Source organism: Nicotiana sylvestris, chromosome 8 (assembly GCF_000393655.2).
Source record: "Nicotiana sylvestris chromosome 8, ASM39365v2, whole genome shotgun sequence".
NCBI lineage: Eukaryota > Viridiplantae > Streptophyta > Magnoliopsida > Solanales > Solanaceae > Nicotiana > Nicotiana sylvestris.
In genome coordinates this window covers 36975618-36995852 of record NC_091064.1, presented here as the reverse complement: position 1 = coordinate 36995852, position 20235 = coordinate 36975618, and the positions used below count along the sequence as shown (strand labels likewise).

Below are 20235 nucleotides of genomic sequence, written 5' to 3'. Positions count from 1 at the left end.
TCTTTCTTTGGACCGTAACGTGGGGTTTTGGATAGGGCTAGAAAGAAAAGGTATTAGCGGCTCAAAACGTATCAATTTGGGTTCAAAATTTACAACCTTCGGAACCAGATTTCTTTACATCAAACACAACTTCTGCCCCAGTTTCTTGCTTGGGGATTTTTGATTTTTTGTTACACTATGACCGAGCCGTGAAGCGCCTACGTATCCTCTTTGAGGAATCAGGTCAAACGTAGTTCCCAATTCCTTTTTGTTTTCCTTTCCACTTATTTATTATTTTCTTTTCCTTTTCTTTTTCTTTTTCTTTTGCTCATTTCTCCTTTCTCCTTTTCTTTTGTTGTTTTGTTGTTTCTGTTGTTTTCTTTTCCTTTTTTTTTCTTTTTCTTTTTCTATCTTCCATGCTTGTGTTTTCTAATCTTTGCTACTGATTCCGAACGAGGGGTATGAAAGAAAACCAATAAGGCTCAAAGGGTTAACGAAGGATAAAGTGTTTAGATAGAAGAATAAAATGCCTTCATCATTCCAATCTTCAAAACATGCCAAACACAAACAACACAATTAAACATTCGCCACATCTTCTGATTGTGCCGGACTTGATAACCATATCCACACATTCGCCTTTCCATTTGTCATTTTTAAAGCACCATTGGGCAATACTCTCACTTTCATTACCATGAATGGCCCCCTTGTTAATATGACTAACTTGCTTTTATGGTTTTTCTTGATGTTTTACTTGCCCCAGTTTCACGTGGCTCGGGCTTCAAATGATCTCAAGCTGTTCTTCTTTCCCTTAAGTGTCCCGATCATCTCCCAATGACTTTATAATTAACTCTTAAGATTAAGCCCAAACTGTGCGCGCATGTCATGTCACTAGAATCGGTGTTGAACAAAGACAAAACCAAAAGGACAAAAAAGAACTGAACAAAGAAGATGACTGGAGGTATCAAAAGACCGGAATTTGCATTAGACAAACGGTGAAACAGTTCGTATAACGAAACAAGCAAAACAACTGGGGTACAACCTTGGAACAAAGCTAAAACAATCCTAAACAATACTAAACAAACCACTATGACAAAATGGAAGGATAAGGGGGTTTGACACAAGACAATGTCCGGATTACAACCCTACAAATAACCCGGACAACAGAAAATGATAACAAAATGAACCACCAAAACTCCTCCCTGACCAACCAAGAAAGGAGCGTCTTTCCAATTGCCAAGCTCGGCATCTTAGCCACTGAATTCGGCATCAACCTTACTGGGACCTCCACTAACTTCCATCTCACTGTTCTTAACAAATTGCTTTTGGGTTCCCTTTGCGGGCTCATTCTTAAGAGCAACCTCTGATAGCACTGAAAACTTTGCAACGCACGGACCTCCGAGGATCTCAGAAGAATTCTCATACTCCTTTTCAAAACAAGTCATATTCAACCTATGCATCCCACTACGAATAGGCGATGGACTTTGGCTAGTGTCTGTTGCATCTGGATTTTGCACGACAATGTCACCTGCATCAATAAGCTTCTGAATTGCTTTCTTCAGCTTCCAACACTTCTCTGTGTCATGTCCCGGTGCATCTGAGCAATATGCGCACCTTCGAGAAAAATCAATCTTCTTTGACAGAGGGTTTGGCATTTTTATATGAATCAGCTTCAACATGTCCAATTGCTTCCACTTTTGGAACAAACCGGCATATGATCCTCCAATAGGGGTGAAAGCCTTTTCTTTTTTCAGCAACCTCTCATTCTTAAATGCTTGATTGGCCGAAAACCTGATCCAGAGGGCTTTCGGTAGGCTTGTGGGGGTGGATAGGCATTTTGTGGAGCTGGGTACTGGGAAAGTGATGCACGATTTTGGGAGTTCCGTGGAGAGAAATGGCATTGGGGAGGATCACCTGGTGCACAAGGATATCTATGGGGACGATGTCGAGGCAGGAAGTGTTGATCGGGAAAGCCCATCAGATCATCTTTTCTATTTCTCTTTCTTCCACCCAAACTTACTGGGGTGTTCTGAATGTCTTTCCAACAACTCATAATTTTGCCTGACTTGATTCCCTCTTCTACCAGCTCCCCCATTTTTAACGCATCTTTGAAAGGCTTTCCCAATGCCTGGATCAAATGACTGAAGTAGGTGGGGCCCTGGGCTTATAGGAAAAGCTCAACCATTTCTTCTTCATCAATCGGGGTATTGACTCGAACAACTTGCTCTCTCCATCTGAGCCCAAACTCCCTAAAGCTTTCCTCTGACTTCTTTTCCATTTTGGATAGGGAGGAACGATCTGGGGTAATGCCTGATTTGTACTGAAAGTGTTGAACAAAATCTTGAGCCATTTCACCCAATGTAGGCCACTTACCAACATCTTGGTGAATATACCAGTCTAAAGCTGCCCCAGTCAGGCTCGTACTGAAATATGCCATCAACAGGTCATCTTTCTCACCAACACTTCTCATTTCACTGCAATAGACCCTCAGGTGATCTATCGGATCTCCACACCCATCATACAAGTTAAATATTGGCACTTTGAAACCCACGGGTGGGCGAACGTTAGGGGACACAGACAGTTCTTTGTAAGTCATGCTACCTTGGTCTTCCCTTCCTTGTTTGTTTTTCAAGGATTGTTCTATGCCTTTCAGCTTCCTGGGTATCCCATCTTTCCCTTCTCTTCCTGTGAACCTTTCATTTTCAACGTGCAATTTATCGTGAAGGCTCTGTTTGCATGTGTTGGGAACTTTGTGGGCAACCTCTGAAGGGTAATATTGGGCATTGTGAGCTTTGAGTGGGTGCTCATCGTTGGGGATGGTAGAAAAGATAGGAGGGCAATTTTTAGGAAAGGTAATTGGAAGATGAGTGATGGAGCTACTAGGGTGGTTGGGAAAGCCATGGTAAGCGGGTGAATCTGGAGAGTATGGGGGATCATTTGGCACTATGACCGGTGTTTGGGTAAGGGTAGCATTTAGGAAGCTAGTTGGTGGCGGGGGTGGTGCCTTCGCAGTTATCCAGGCCTGATACATGTCCGCCATGTGCTGTCTTAACATTTTTACCTCTTCTACCAACCCGTATTCCTGTTCAACCAGCCATTTTCGGGCATCGGTACCAACCCACCCAGTTCTGTTATTCTCTGCCATTGTCTTTTGCCTTTGTGTTGCAGGGAAGCGTTACCTTTAGAACCACAACCAATCACCTTTCTAAAGATTGAAAAAGAACAAAATGAGAGCAACAGGTTAGCGTTAGGGTTTTTAACAGATAGGAAAACACATATTGAGGATGCAATGCAACTAGGCAGTTAACCCTTTCTATCATGCATTTGCTTCAGTTACGTGCATCATTCCGGCTTCTTATAATTGTGCTCCTTTTGAACGCTTTCCTTTATTTTCTTTGTTTTCTCATTTTTTATCTTTTCTATATATATATTTTTTCTTTTTGATGGTGGTCGAATATTATGTGGATTGCCTACGTATCATGTCCCCGCATGAATCAGACCGTGCGTAGTTCTGACTACAAGTGCGAAAAAAACAAAGACACCATTTTTGGATTTTTCGATCTTCATTAGTAAAACGATTTATTACAAGGCAAAACACTTTTTGAAAGGAAACTGACGGACTTGACACGGAATATAGACTTTATGCAAAAGGGAAATTACAAACTCCAACAGACAACAGACTCTGAAGACAAAGAACATACAGACTTCAAACTGTGAGTCTCAGAGTTTTTAATTTTGGGCGCCCACGAGGCGTTGTTTGGCCTCGCCGCGGGTTTCGGTGCACGGCCCCTCTGTAGATCTTTTAAATCTTCCATAACCTGGTGGACATGAATCATTTTTGAAGCAAAGAAGGTGGTACGGGACATATCCTCACAAGCTAGGCACTTTATGGTGATGTAGTGCCCGATATCATCGATTCTTCCCTTGATTCTGTCCCTTTTCATAGGCAATCACTATATGTGTTGATTCCGTATCCCCCACACTTGAGCGTTGTAAAAGAGTTGGTCTTGAAACTCATCCATCTGTTTCTCCATCCGGGCCATCAGATCATAGTAGCGCTTCCTATCTGTTCCGTCATCTCGGGCTTGTCTAAAGATCCGCTATTTGAGAGTGGATATTGTTTTTCTCAATATAGCGATGTTCCCTCCATAGTCCCTCTTTATTTGCCACGTATGCTTTGCTTGCGCTTATGTACCCCTCGAAGAAATCTGCCTCGTCTTTACAAGATGTGGGGGCTTGGTACATCTTGGATACCATTATGGGCAAACGTGCTTTTATTGCTGGTAATCCGAGTTTTGACGACTCCTGCCAGCGTTAAATCAATATTTCTGTCTTTTCGGGGAAACACCACCATGCCCCCAGAATGCTACCATGAAGGCGAACCGCCTATGTTCATCCCATTTTGTCCGATTTCCTTTGCTGCCAACCCCACTATTTGGATCGTTGAACCCTCCTATATGCTCATGAACTGCAGAGTAGAAAAACTTTATCCGACTCAGCGCACGGGACTCCCTTGCTTATCTTCAGTAGGTCCGTGAACTGGCACGTATTGACGGCTCTTGGAGGAACCAGATATTTGTGCCTTAGCCCCTCAGTAATGTCCATATAACCTGCTACCTCTTCTAAGGTTGGGGCGCATATAAAATCTGAGAAGTGGAATACATTGTGGGCCGTGTTCCAAAAATGTAACCAAAGCCTTTATGATATCCCCCGAGGATTAGTTTTCAGCCACCCAGTGAGGCCTCCCAAGTATACTTGACCGTGTCGCGCTCTGATTCGCCCAAGTCATCCCACCACATGTGCAACTCCAAAGGGATCTTGTTCACTATTGTTACGAGTAAATTCTGATCTGTGCTCATTCTGCACATTTATTAGGGTGTTAAAATTTAAGACTTATTTGACTCAAAAATAAAATTAACACACATTTTTTCAAAAATAAAATAAAAACCCGATTTCGCAAATACGGCCTTTCAGCACTTCGAGAATGAAGATTTTAAGGCTGTGTGAGTCAACCGGTCAAAAATCCAAAAATGACTATAAGTGGCTGTTTATGCAAAGTCAGCCTTCCGGTATCCCTTTTGGGAACATTCGGCTATTCTTGCCAAAAACGACATCACCCGACTTATTTATGTTGACAATCAAAATTTGACATTTTTTGGCTATTTTTGTAAAGGGGAGGTTGGACCCGATGAGGGTTGCCTACGTATCTCACATCCGGTGAGAATCAAACCGGCGTAGTTCGGGCCGATAAAACAAACTTCTTTTTGAAAACCAGACTCTTTTCATTGGTAGATAAAACTATATATATATATATATTTAATATATATATATATATATATATATATATATATATATATATATATATATATATATATATATATATATATATATATATATATATATATATTTTTTTTTTTTCAATTTTCTCAAAAATTCGGTAGAGTTTCGACACTATTTGGACATTGGTTTTTTTCCAAAATATGCAATTAACTCTCTTAACCCTCGTAAAAATATTCAAAAGTCGGTCAGCATGCAAATCCGAAGCAAATGAATGCACAAGTAGCAAGTAAGATGCACCAGGATGGTCTTTTTCATTTTTGGTACACCTGTCCTAGACAGACCCAACCCCTGTGTTGAGCCTACAAAGTTAAATGCACGTGATGCAAACGAACGTTCCTACTAGGGATCTGGCATGAAGCTGAGCTATTCTAGGTTTATAACCTGGGTATTTGTTCTAGAGTGTGTACCCGAGCGGACAACTCGAGTCGAGGAGGGGGTTACGTACCGGGGACCCGCGGGATCGTCCGACTTTGTAACTTGTCCGGCCTCTTTCTTTTTTCAGGTATTGACACTAACAGAATAGGGAGCCTCGACCAACAAGCTCATCCCCGGAGGTAAGAAGAGAAGGGTTTCAGCACAGTTTATATACAGTTCAGATAATATCAAAGCGGTAAAAACAACATTTAGCACCTTAGGCCCAAACATGTAAAAATCAGATAATAAACAAAGCCAAATATAACAATTCATCTAAGCTCGAATTCTTGAACCCTGAACCAGAGATTCTGGGCTCTGGTCCCCAGCAGAGTCGCCAGAGCTGTCACACCTCCTTTTTCACCCGCACCCGCAAAGGGGCGCAGAGGGGAGTTTTTCAAATTAAAGGACAATCGAAACGAGATTTATTATTTAATTCAGAGTCACCACTTAGGAGATTTATGGTGTCCCAAGTCACCGGTTGAATCCCGAATCGAGGAAAAGATTGACTCTGTATTACAGTCCGCGAACCAGAAATCTAAGTAAGGAATTTTGTTAACCCAGGAGAAGGTATTAGGCATTTCCGAGTTCCGTGTTCTAGCACGGTCACTCAACTGTCACATTCGGCTTGTTTATCTGATTTTAATACATGTTGAATCCTATGTGCAAGTTTTAACTGTTTACCGCTTTTATTATTATTATTTTCAAAGAATTGCAACGTCGTGAGAATGCATCTCGAATTGCGCCACATAAATGTACCCGCAATTTTCGATGCGTTCCAACTTCGTTGAGATTTGGATTTGGGTCACATAAATGTGCACCCGAGTTTAGGAAGATAATATTATTAAATACGCACCTAAGGATACTAACGTGTTATTACTTTGGGGAAAATCCGTGAAATTCACTAAACGGTCCGTCCCTGAATCTAAATATTTTTAATATATACATTTAACGAGGGCCCCGCAATTTATGCGTTTTATTTGGGTGAGGCTCATCTCATTTTTATTTAAAGGCAAACCTAAAAGCAACTATGATTTCCTATCTTTGTTTGTCTCTAAAAAAATTGGAACAAAGGTCCTAATTAACTTGCATGGACCGGCATTGAACGTATTGCATCATGATATGAAATCAAGAAAACTCTAATATACATCACATGACCTTCAACAAATTGGTCTTAATAACAATCCAAAAGAAAAAAAGATTTATTCAACTGTACAGGGGAAAAATGTGCCCGAGGTCGGGCCTTAAACAAGTTCAGGCCCAAGTCTTATCCAAAAAAAAACTATCTCGTTGGGACTCCTAAGCGTCCAAATTCCTTACGGATTTTTTCCTTGTGGTTTTGATTATCAGCAGGTCTGATTATTGGGGAACACATGAGATGTCATAGGCCTGGTCAAGAGTCATTTGGGCCGTAGGAATTACAGCAGCCCAGTTTAATCAACTATTGTATGAATGTAACTAATCGGCAAATTTAATCTTTATACTTGCGCCAATTCAGAAATCCTGATTTTTGCATTTTGACCTTGACATCATTTTAACCCATAGACTTTAACACAAGTTCAATTATCATTTCCAGCACATAACTCTTCACTGTTTGCTTGTTCCTATCAGATATGAAGCTACACATTTACCCTTAGCTTTTGATTTCACATTCTCACGTAGCAATTAGAACTTAGGATCTTAAACCCCCTCACATTACCACTACTAGATATGAAACCCCTACAATCATAAGAAATAATTACACTACTTCGACATTTCACAGTCCACTGGATTACAATTTGTAATGTTTTTAGGCTGATTTATGACACACAGAAATATGCTAAAAACCAACAGGCACTATTAATCCAATAAGGAGTCAATTACTACTAGTACCCCCCTAAAACACATAAGTATCTCTAAATACACAAACACAACAATTAATAGTTCAAACGAGCAAACTCATGTTCAACAAACCATCAGTCAATACAGTCCAGAGTTTACACAAATTATAAATGTTCAAATAGTCTAAGTCCCTATCACTACCACTGTGCATTTAATTGACTACTAAATGAGCTGAAATTAGATTAACAGAAGCCTTATGCCATTTATTCAAATATCAACTATACATTGGCCTGATTCAGTTTTTCATACATCAATAGAAGTTGTAGAAAAATACCTGGAATTACAAGGAGATAGAAGAAAGAACAGGGTCAGCAGCAGTTTTAACAGCTAACAGGAACAACTCAGCAAATCTCAACAACAATAACCAGCAAATAACCCCAGAATTAGCTCGGATAGACCAGTTTAGACTTGAAGATACCCAGCAAACACTTGAAAATGTCAACTGACCACTACTCGTACCAAAACTAGTTTAATTGGACCCAAGGCTACTTGAAATGAAACTCTGAACTTCAACCACCAGTGATTCAACTCAACAACCAACAAGTTATGGAAAACAACTAGCAAAGTTCACAATTTCTCAATGGAACAGTATTTCTCAATAGAACAGTACCTCCCTCACAACTGAAAAGGACTTAAAGCACTGAAGAAAACAAACTCTAAAAACTGATTAAACTTTCAAGAACTAATCCTCAACTCTCAAAACTTACTTTCTTTTGTCAAGCTCAAAACTGATTTTTTCAGCTCTCCAAAGAACTCCCTTAGATTGATTAAAGAACCCCCTTCACTCTGTCATCTCCCCCCCATTTTATACCATAACAGACCTCTTCTCAACCCTTATGAGTAATAAGACCAATTAATTAAGCCATTATGCCATGATGTTCCCTGACAGCCCATTACTATGTGTCTAATCTCTTTTTTAATTCACTTGTTCCCCACTAACCCATGTCCATTCTTATTTTACTTCCTAGAATGGGTATTTTTCCTCTTTTTAAATCAAGCGTGACTTGACAGCCATGTTGTCCTGTTACCCTCCATTCTACTTTCAAATTAAAGCCTCCCTGAGTTTCTACCTTAAGCTCTGGATTGATTTGAACTCAATGAATTAAAAATGCAAATGGATTCAGGTAGCGGAATCAAATTAACAATGAACCTCTGAAGCTGAGAATACATAAGGATCAGAAAAATGAAACAACTAACATCAAATAACTCGAAGAGAACAGCTAAACTACAAACATGAACGAACTAATCGACGAAACTATTTAAACGATTAAACAGTTCACAACATATGCTAATCAACCAAATGCCAAACGTTTGTTCTTGATAAACAAAGATGGTCGAATAAACAACACGCCAAAACAGAGGACTGGTCGAGTTTCAGAATGACCAGAGGAAAGAAGAAAAGATGGGGAGAGATTGACAATAGAATAAACAAAATTAGAAAGACTCACCGGCTAGGCTTGAACTGGGAATCGACATTCCGAGTCAACACAATATAATGCCAAACGTTTGTTCTTGTTGGAGAACAAACGGGCGTCATTATTTTGTGCTGAAACAGACTCGAACAAACCAAAAGATCCAAATGAACGACCCCTTGTGTGCTGGTCCCAATTTAGGGTTCTGAGGCTCGAACTTAAACTTGATATTCGACGCGATTTGGTCCAATTCAAAGGAAATCCATGATAAGTACGGTATGAAGGAGTCACGGGGGTCATATGGTGTTGATTTGGGGTCGATTAGACGAACCAAGGTTCCGGACAGATTTTTCGATCTAATATTCGAAGGGCTCGGGGATTATTTGAAGAAAAATGAGTGTGGATTCGGAGAGGGGATGGCATGGTGGTTCAGGGGTGTGATTTTGGTCGGGACCGGAGAAGGGGCTGCCGGGTTTTGGTGGAGGATTTTTAGGGCGGCTAACTAGGGTTTTTGGGTCGTCTGGTTTGTTGAGAGAGAGACGAAGGGGTGGGAGGTTATTTTTGGTAAATAAAATTGTGGTAAGGGTTTGGGGGTAACTGAAATTAGGGGATTGAATCCTGGTCGTTGATCTAATTATCTTAGACGGCCAGGATCAATTAACGACCAAACAATGTCGTTTTGTAATGGAGCAGATTGGGTCAGGGGAGGGACGGGTATGGGCCGGTTATAGGACTGGGTAAGGGTATTTTTTGGCTTAGGCCTGGAGAAAAACTGGCCTGGTCCGATTTTCATCATTTTTTCATTATGCTTCTTTTTCTTTTTCTTAAACTAATGAAACTAAAATTCTAAAAATCCTAAATTAACTTATAGAACTAAATTAATTTATAAAAGTACTAATTAACTTTTAATAACAATTAACACACATAATTAAGTACCAATTAAAATAAAATTACACAATTTGGACATTTAAAAGCTAAATTTTTGGAATTTTTTTCTTAATTAAATAAAATAAACGTGCACAGACAAATGTAAACAATACAAGAAAAATAACACAAAATTCACAACAATTGCAAACAAACAAAATTATTTTATTTTGAATTTTTTGGGATTAATTCTCATATAGGGAAAAAATCACGTGCTCACAGGGTCAAAAAGGAAAGGAGGGTTAGAGCTTTAAGAATAGCCATTATCAACCAACTATCGACATAATGTAGGACAAAGAGAGAAATCGGACAGTTAACTCCAATTGTAACAAGAACCACTTTGTTCATTAATATAATACTAACAGAAACAAAAAGGTTGAATGTCAAAGTAACAGTAGGCACCCATAAGGTAACTTGTTGACACTTTCCACCTAAAATAAAATTCTGAATCAAATTTTTGAACCCTGATCGAAGAACCTTGGCTGAGATCACACGGGACCGGAAAGCCTCATCGTCGACATCATCGGAAACCTCGAACGAGAACCTCTGACCTAAGTTCCAAACAACAATCTTCAACGTCGACAGATCTCGACGCGATCTCAAGCACAAATACTTCGCATTATAATAGGTCACTGGACTGATTTTTTAATCAAAGCAAGATCCTAATGTTCAGCAAAAGAAAGATGAAGCAGTACTGTCTCGGTTTTGGTGGTCGTTTTAGCTCAGTTTTCGGTGAGTTGTCATCTCCTATTATCTGTGTGCGTCGCTGTGTCTGTTCCCGATCAAGCCATGTTAGGTTCAAGCTGCTAAGGTTTTTCTATGGCTGCTGAAGAAGATGAAGGACAGGGGGAGGTCCGTTTTGTTCTTGTGGCTGGTCCCTTTTTTAGTTCAAGACTAGGAATTGAAAATTTGGGTTAGGGTTTCTATAATGGGGTATTTTATATGAAGGTGGGAAGAATGGGCTAAGAATAATTGGGTTTAAGTTAAAAGAAATGGACTTACACCTTTGGGCCTACAAATTTTCTTTTTGGACAAAGACAAACTCAAAAATTCTACCAAAATATTAATTAAACTTAGTTAAGTAAATAAACACAATTTTAAAATGAAACTGCTTTTTTGTATTTTTAAATGTTATAACAATAAAGTAAACAGTAAAGAAAATAGGCTAAAGTCATGATAAAATTAAGATACCATGAATAAAAATATACTAATTGATCTTAAACTAAAGATAAAAATATAGAAAAGCGATAAACACGATAAATAAAACTATTTATTTTTTTTCTTTTGTTTTTTATATCTTAGGACAAAAGTAAAAAGATTAAAATTATATTAAAATAAAGTCAAAGTAAATATTTTAAAAATATTGAAATACTAAAACTAACTTTAAAATTTGCGCGGGTCAAAAATTACGTGCTTACAGTTTTCTATAAAATCACCTAAGTATTCTCTACCGATCATGGGCACTCTGACTGTCATAACTCTCTTCCGAGTAATTACCACAATTTACTAGACATATTCTCCCGAATTACGGTAGCTGGCATTAAGTACGGCTCACTCGGATCGCACCCAAGATTTCGTTATCCCTAATCTCACCTTTAAACCCTTCGTATTGATCCCTCATATACGTTAGGAATGATGTTGTTCAACAACTACCTAAATATGCACTCTCTTCCGAGTAATACAAACTAAATAGGCACAGTCGATTGAGAGCTCTTCAACCAACCACAATAATAACGTAGTTGAACAAATAGAGAAAATACTACAGCAAATCTGTATTAACGTAACAGGAAAATCATCCTCCAATAGGTTCCATCAAAACCCTAGATAACAAATTAGCTATTCATAATAATATGCATAACTATAATACTAGAATTCATAACCAATAATAGAAATAGGAAGAATGAATTGAAAAACTCGTAGAAGAATGAATTGAAAAACTCGTAGAAGAATTCTCTGCCTTGCTCCCAGTGTGTTCTTGCCTCCTTAGGTCGAATCTCCGGTCTCCACGACGGCTCCGTGCTCTTCCTAGGTCTAAAGTTGTATCCAAACTCGATCTCCCATTCTCTGTCTCTCTAAAGTCCAATCCCGGTCTCTCTAAAATCCCTCAAAAGTGACGTTTTTAGGTCTATTTATATGTTTAGGACAAGTCCTAAACGTGTAGGTCAACTCTTAGTCAAGCTGGAAAATAATTAAAACCTTCAAAATTCGGACTATACCTGGCCTTAGGCCTACGTCGCCTGGCTAACGCCAGCCTAGTCCTGGCTTTAAGTTGGCCTCGCCTGGATAAAGCCTGGCTTTAAGCTGGCCTCGCCTGCGAGCTGGCTTTTGCCCGGCTTCTCTTTTTCACCGTTCTCGAGTGCACTTTCGACGTTTAAGCATCCCTTTAGCTCTACTTTCATTTCCGATGCACCTACACATAAAATAGCCTCCATTACGCTCAAACAAAGTGTATTTTAATATTAAAGCATGTAAAACGCAAAGCATATAACGTGCAAAAATCAAGAATTATAGCCACACATCATCTGTGTATCCACTCTGTTTCTAGTTTGTGAGGGGTTGAAAATTTTAGTTCATGATGATAGACAAATAAAAAATGAAGTTAGAAATGTAGGAGCATATGAATAAGCTTTTCGTAATTTAATTTTAGACGTTAATAGATATGCTTTTTTTTGTTTTGAATAATGGTATTCAAATTATTAGTATCACTAATTGTGTGGTCATTAAAAGTATTCATGGTTCGGTTTGGGTCGGTATTTGCTTAAAGAATCGAATCAATTAAGTCATTTTTTCAAATATTGGAATCAAATCAAACCAATTAAGTCGGTTTTTAGCGATTCGGATTTTTTCCAATTTTTTGATTTTTGTTTTGGTTTTTGTCAATTTTTATCCTAAATATGACACATACATTATAAAATATATATTCCAGAGACTATATTCCAACATAATACTTATCAAACCAATCTCTCTTTGAGTAAATATGTTATTTACCAAGATGTTTTGATGCTAATTGAATTAAAAAGTGATAAAATTTGTCAAACCAATCTCTCTTTGAGTAAATATGTCATTTACCAAGATGTTTTGATGCTAATTGAATTAAAAAGTGATAAAATTTAATAACTTAATTAAAGACAAGTTATTTTTAATATGAAATTTTTTCTTGGTTCGATTAATTGATTTTCCGGCAAACACCCCTAACGGTCATGATATATTTGTGTCAATCAGAATTTATTAACTAATCACACGGGTTCACTTTCTTTAATTTCATAAACTTTTGTTTTTGTTACATTGCGTAGATAAGCAAAAGAATAATTGATATTTTATTAAAGCAATTAAATTTGATGTGTTCAAACAAATAAAATAATATTTTATTATGAATAGTTTTCTGTAATATTCACCACACATCATGTGGTTCTAATAGTAATTAGTAGTTATTCTTAAATTATTCCAACATAGAAGAACACTAACTCAACCAAGCATCATGAATATGTCGATATTACTTACTTATGACTAAATATACAAACACATACACACCCACAATAAGTCAAAGAACATATTTATATCAATTTAGTTTAATTTTCGAGTTTCTGGAACAACCCTACACTTAGAAACCTTTATTAATTCAATTGCTAAATTGACGCAAAAGGAAGCCATTTCTGACCAACTCATGCATTCACGCATCGAAATTTGGTATCCCAGATTTGGACCAAGTGCAATCGAGTCAAACAATGTGTCGACTTTACCTGTTCAGTTAACATCCACCAACATTAATTTTACAAGAAAGGAATATTATTCTCTCTTATTAAATTGTAGCTGATTATTCAATGTCTAAGAGTTGATTTCATATCATATTATTTTCATGAGGATCAAATCCAACTTTTAGTATATCCCATGAGCTATCCTTAGGAGAACATTTGAGATCTTTACCTAGATAACCGATCAAATTTATTTTTTAATTTTCTAACGATATATATATATATATATATATATATATATATATATACATTATACATGAATTATACAAATATTTACATCCGTCGACTATTTTTAGTTTAAGAGGTTGGGTGAGCAGCTATTTAAGCTAAAGGAAAAACACAAAATTGACCAGTAGCCCGAAACTATTAATTCTGGGAGCGGCTAAAAGTATACAATTCTTTTAAGTTAATTCTTCATTTTAGGTTGAACATTGAAAACTTAGGGTGAAGCACACAAATAGCCCTCAAAGTGGATGGTCATGAATTTTTGTCCCTCCTTACCCCATGGGAAAATTCAGGTTTAACAAGGTGTTTGCTCCATAAATAACACTTTTAACTTTTGCTCTTGAAGTTTTGCCCATAGGAAAAGAGGTGGTCAAATGTTAAAGATCACCTTAAAAAGTGTGATATTTCTGTAATTTTTGGAAAACTTGAGATGAAGATTTTGCTGGGCCTACGGCCATCAGCCCAGTGATTGTGAGCATCAGGAAGCGTTCCAGCCCAAAATGTAGAACTTGTACAATCCAAAAGAAAATTATGAGAGAAAAATATATGAATTTTTTAAAAATATTTGCGAATTTATTATATACAGCATTACTCTGAAAGCTCGGCTTGTTTATGTTTTTCTTTTTTTCTTTGTTATAACTAACCCTACAAAGCAAATATTTTCAATTTTAAAACTATAATACCAATCAAATCTAACAAAAAGATCTTTTTTTAAAATCAACTTTCAATTTGATGCGATTTTTCGATTTTACTTGAACACCCAACAAAACTTTTTAAAATTTTATCAACTTTAAAACAAACTTTCACTCAAAGAATATATATATAAAATTTCACGTTTATGTGAATTTTGACCTACACATTTGCTTATTTTACATCTAACTGATCATGTACTTGTGTTATATTGCCGGTTACATTAATTGTTAGAGTTAAGCTACAAAACTTAATTATAATATACAATATATCATAAACCAAGATTTCCTATGCATAAATCATACGTAGTGATTTTTTCAGTAAGTTCTAGCAATATATTTGATTGTCATTAAAGGGTGTTAATCGGTTAGTTCGATACGGTTTTGACAATTTTTCGATTTGTTTTTTTGATATGCACAATCAAAATAAACCTTGATTAAGTTGAATATTTTCATCTACACTCAGCTATACGCATGAGGGATTAAACATCACATTAGAGTAGAATTTTGTATGGCTGTTCTTTTAAGAAAAGCCACGTGGAAAATACATGACATGGTGGTATGCGGATCAAAATGTCACGTGGACATAAATAAGATGACGAACATGATGATATATATGGCATATCACTCCGACATCACCTTAAAACGATGATTTAGATGATATGGCCATCACGTTGAATACATGTGTCGTGAATATCTAATTTTTGCGCTATTTTAATATTTCCTAAATTTATTAATATTTTTATTAGTCAATAGTTTTTTTTTTTCAATTTTGTGTGTTTAATTGCGTATTTTCAATCATAAAAATATCAAAAAATATTTTTTCTTTCATTTGCGCATTTTAGAAATTAACTAAATGTTCAATAGGTGAATTAATCTAGTTAATCGATCATTTGAATAAGTTATTTAATTATTTTATTTATTTGTATAAAATTTAATTTAGTAAGTTTAAATAAGGAAGAAATTGGGTTAAATTTGAAAGATAAAATGGCCAACAAGCAAGATAAGGGGCTGCCAATGAAAGGGTCCAAAATGATGTAGTTTTACCTCAAAACTACATCGTTTCATTAAGTGACCAAGACCAAATCTTAACCCTTCATCTCACTTTGATCCAATGGCCTTTATTTAATGCCCTCATAGGTATATAAGACCCCAAAAATCAAATTTTTGGCCATTTACTAAGCCTAAATTCCTCTCTTCCTTTCTCTCCTCACTCTCTCTACCGCCGCCGGAAATCTCCACCGCCGGCAGACCACCTCCAAATTCACACCATATAATCTCCACAGCTTCCTCTTTCTATATCTCCAAACCAAATCCTTCAAAAAACCCTCAAACTCCTTGAATCTTAGATCTAGGAAATTTTTCCGTCACTTGTTTGCCCAAATTCTTGAAGCTCCAACCACTACCACACCACAATACCTACATCAACGGATAGAACTCCTCAAGACCTAGCTATTGATGCCAATTTCACCCTGAAAATCCGGCGACCAAAATTCGACCAAATTCCGGCGACCTCCCCGAACACCCTCTTTTGGCATACCACCATTTTTTGGGCCACTTGAATTGTAAAATGGTAAAAATCCTATTCTTTTTCATGGTTGATTTTTATTTTTATTTTATTTTTCAGATTTTATTTTTGTCTATTATTAATTATTTTAGCATTAGTTTTTGAAGTTTGAAATGTTAAATTTTCTGTTTTTGCACGTGTTGAAGTAGTAAAATAGCTTTGTATTGCTGAAAGTGAGGTAGTGAGAAAATTCTTGAGAGTATATGGTACTTGTTTGTTGTTTATTTACTGCTTCAAGACTCTTTGAGTACAACACTCAAAAGTCAAATTGTTTTGTAAGAAAATATAGACTTTTGGACAGTGAATAAAAGTCTGTCTTTGAATAGTGAAGAACAGATTTTGTTTGAAATACTTGACAAAATTTGAACTAAAAAGTCTTACTTTTTGAATTTAAGAGCAGATTTTGTAGAAAAATCTGTCAAAAAGATTGATTTTTAGTAGTTGATTGTTTTGATATATAAAGAGGACACATCCTTTACTAAAAAAATAGATTTAGAGATCACCTCTTACACTCTAAAAAGACATATATCTTTGAGAAAAAATCAACAGCTTAATATAGATAGCAAGCTGAAATTTCAGATCTTGGTGAATATTATTTGAGTGCAAAAACTCTGGAAAAAAATAGAAACATCCATTAAGCAATGTGTAAAGTTGATAGCTTGGAGTTTCAAGCATCTTTGTTGAGTTTTCGGGGTTGTCTTAACACTTGAGTTACTATTGTTTCTACTGTATTTGCTGCTGAATTTCTGTTGATGCACTGCTATATTTTATCATTCTACAAACCAGGTAACTTTCAAATTCTTATATTGCAGATTCTTGATGGTAATAAGAAGCATTTGATCCCGGTCTGGTTGATGGAGCATGTTAGATTTGATTTTGTTTCAAGATGAATATCATATTGTTGTTATCATCATGTAAACATGTTAGAAATTAGTTAAATTATCGTTTTCTTCTTTATATACATGGTTGAAATTGCATTTTGTTAAGTTTACTTAGTTTAAGGAAAAGATAAAGACCTCATTTTTAGCTATGTTTATTTATTTTGGGATCTTTTATGTGAGTTACTTTTAAGGTTCATGTATAATTATCTAATAAAGACTTCTAGCTTCAAATGTGTTGATGCTTTACATTATAGTCAACATAATGTTATAATATAGTTCTTCTCTTTAGCATTAAAGTATTACCATTTTTTGTAGTTTTTATATTTAGTTGCGATTCGTAATTATGAAAGTGGATTCAAATACGTAAGGTGTTTACGTTACTAATGAGTTTGTAGTCTGATTAGTGCCATGTTGGTGTAAATGAGTAGAAATATTATGGTAGTTCTTAAGAAATAAATTGATTACGGAGATGAAAGAGCAAAGATAATGATTAGCATGCGAGTTTCTTTTATGAAAAAAAACGTTTTTAATTGGGACATCAGCATGAAGAGCAATTTGGGCTTAAGAAGAATATTTGTCAATTTGTGTTGTGTTTGTCATTGAAGCTCTTAAGCAGCATGTGCCAAAATAAGCTAAAATTTATAGGCCCAATGACAATAGAAAGTAAGCGGGCTTTTTCCTTAAATTAATAATTTGCTTTTTGTAAAATAAAATAAGTGGCCGAAAACCATGAAAGTTTAGCATAAGTTTACCCGGGGTTATTGTCTTACACTAGTTAAAAAGTAGTTTTAATAACGTCATATTTGTTCCCTTTTTTTTGGTCGAATAAGTAATAAAAATAAAAAAGGGGAAAGTTTAAGCACTTTTTTTTATTATTAATTTAAACGCTAGGCAAATAGTAGGCATGCTTTAACTTCACGGAATCGCTTGCGTAGCGTGATGTTTAACATTCAATAAATTAATTCAACAGTGTCATACCATATCCGTTAGTTTCTTTAGTTAATTTTTAATTTAATAAACTCTTGGCTAAACTCGCGGATTCGCTTGCGTAGCGCGATAGTAACTCTTAATAAATAATTTTCTCAAATCACAAATATAGTAATTTTTCTGAAAGTAATAACGTGTTAATAATTCTTTGTCATGACCGCGGATTCGCTTGCGTAGCACTGTTATGACTAAGTTAATAAATTTCGTCTAGATTATACATTCGTTTGCATGGTGTGATTATGAAATTTTATTATATTTTTAATAATCAAGAAATAAAAGTGAACAGGTAAACCATGAAAATCATATAAATCACAATTTTTTCCAAAATCAATTCAAGCCAAGTTTTAAGTCAATATAGCGACCGTGCTAGAACCACGGGACTCGGGGAATGCCTTACACCTTCTTCCCGGTCAACAGAATTTCTTACTCGGACTTTATTTTCGCAGACCGATAATAAAAGAGTCAAATCTTCCTTTGAATAGGAATTCAAATAAAAGGTGACTTGGAACACCCAAAAATCAATTCCAAGTGGCGACTCTGAATAACAAAAATAATCCCTATTTCAAAATTTGTCACTTTAATTGGAAAAACTCTTTAACCCACAAAATCCATAACACATACTCCCTCCGTTTTAATTTATGTGAACCTATTTCCTTTTTAGTCAGTGCCAAAAAGAATGACCTCTTTCCTTATTTGGAAACAAATTACCTTTACACAATGATTTATAGCCAAACAAAATATATGTGCCTCATTTTACACCACAAGATCCAAAGTCTTCTCTCTTTTCTTAAACTCCATGCCTAGTCAAATGAGTTCACATAAATTGAAACGAAGAGAGTATCTTTTTTGGAGGGGTAAAAAAGGGGTGTGACAGTTCTGGCGACTCTGCTGGGGAACTAATAAGAATTCGAGCTTGTACATGTTGACTTTCTATTTGGCTTTATTAATTTTGTATATATTGCGATTTATTTGTGCCTAATGTGCTGCCTGTTCGCTTTTTACTGCTTCGATATTGTTGAAATGTACATATAAACTGTCTTCTCACGCACCCCCTCTGAGTCTTCTTGAAATTAAAAATTGGGCATTTACTTAACATAGCCCGCTTTCTTTGAGACAACCGAGGTGCTTGTCACCCGGTGAAGGATTTTAGTCACACATGTTTTAGGCGGGGAGCACCACCAGCTAAGCCGGAAAACAATGCTATCGGTATGCTGACCCTCCTCGGCTCGAGTTGTCCGCTCGAGTAAGCCAATCTAGATACCTTCTCCAATAGGATTTAAACCTAGAAGAACCAACCTCATGCCGGATATCCCTAGTAGGTTCGTTTTATTTGCATCACGTGCATTTGACTTAGCGAAACTCGGCACAGGGGCCGGGTCCGTATAAGACAGGTTTCCTCTTTGAGACCATCATGTTCACTTATGTGCTACTTGATACATCCTTTGGAAGGCTTACTTGCATTGTCGACCGACTTTAGAAAATTAGTGTAGCGGAATTAAAAAAAAATCATTCTCCTAGTTTAGTGCAAATAAACCTTTTTTTTTTCTTAAAAAAGAAAAAGATGATTTTGTAGTAGTCTGGTGTGAGTTGTAAAGATTAATTTTCATAAAAAAAAGAAGAAGAGAAAAATACCCAGTTTACCAAACTACGCGAGTTTGATTCTCACCGGATGTGAGATACGTAGGCAACCTCCATCGGGTTCAGCCCACATTTTTCAAATAAAGGGGAGCATAAAATTCCGCATGTGCATAAAATTTAAAAAAAAGAGCCTGTTTTGGTCACCTTTTACTATCTTGCCCTCATGTTCCAGCTGTTTTGCCAAGACAGCCTTAAAATCTTCATGGGAAATGCTGAAGGGCCATTTTTGTAAAAATAGTTACTTTATCCATATTTTTTCACCTTTTACCATTTTGCCCCTATGTCTTGCCATTTTTGGCGAAGCAGCTTTAAACCTTTCCGGAAGTACCGAAAGGCTGTTTTCAAAAAGTAGCCATTTTATCTTGTTTTGTCTGGTTATATTTGCCGAGACAATTTTTGAACTCCTCTCGGAGTAGCAAAAGGTGATTTTCGTAAAAATAGTTTTTTATTTTATTATTTTGTCTATTTTTATCATTTTGTTCCTGTGTTTGGCTGTTTTTACCGAGACATCCTTTATGCCTTCTATGAAAGTATCAAAGGGCCGCCTTTGTA

At 36.3% G+C, this 20235-nt stretch overlaps 1 protein-coding gene across 1 annotated transcript; it reads right to left on the bottom strand.

Moving 5' to 3' along the window:
• Nucleotides 1–2140: 2140 nt before the first annotated feature.
• Nucleotides 2141–3121, bottom strand: LOC138874915 (uncharacterized). Its single transcript, XM_070153711.1, has one exon. The coding sequence runs from the start codon at nt 3119–3121 to the stop codon at nt 2141–2143; it is 981 nt and encodes a 326-aa protein (XP_070009812.1).
• Nucleotides 3122–20235: the final 17114 nt, after the last annotated feature.

What these genes read in the sequence shown, in the direction of transcription:
- LOC138874915 (XM_070153711.1), bottom strand. Translation starts at nt 3,121, where the DNA reads ATGGCAGAGAATAACAGAACTGGGTGGGTTGGTACCGATGCCCGAAAA.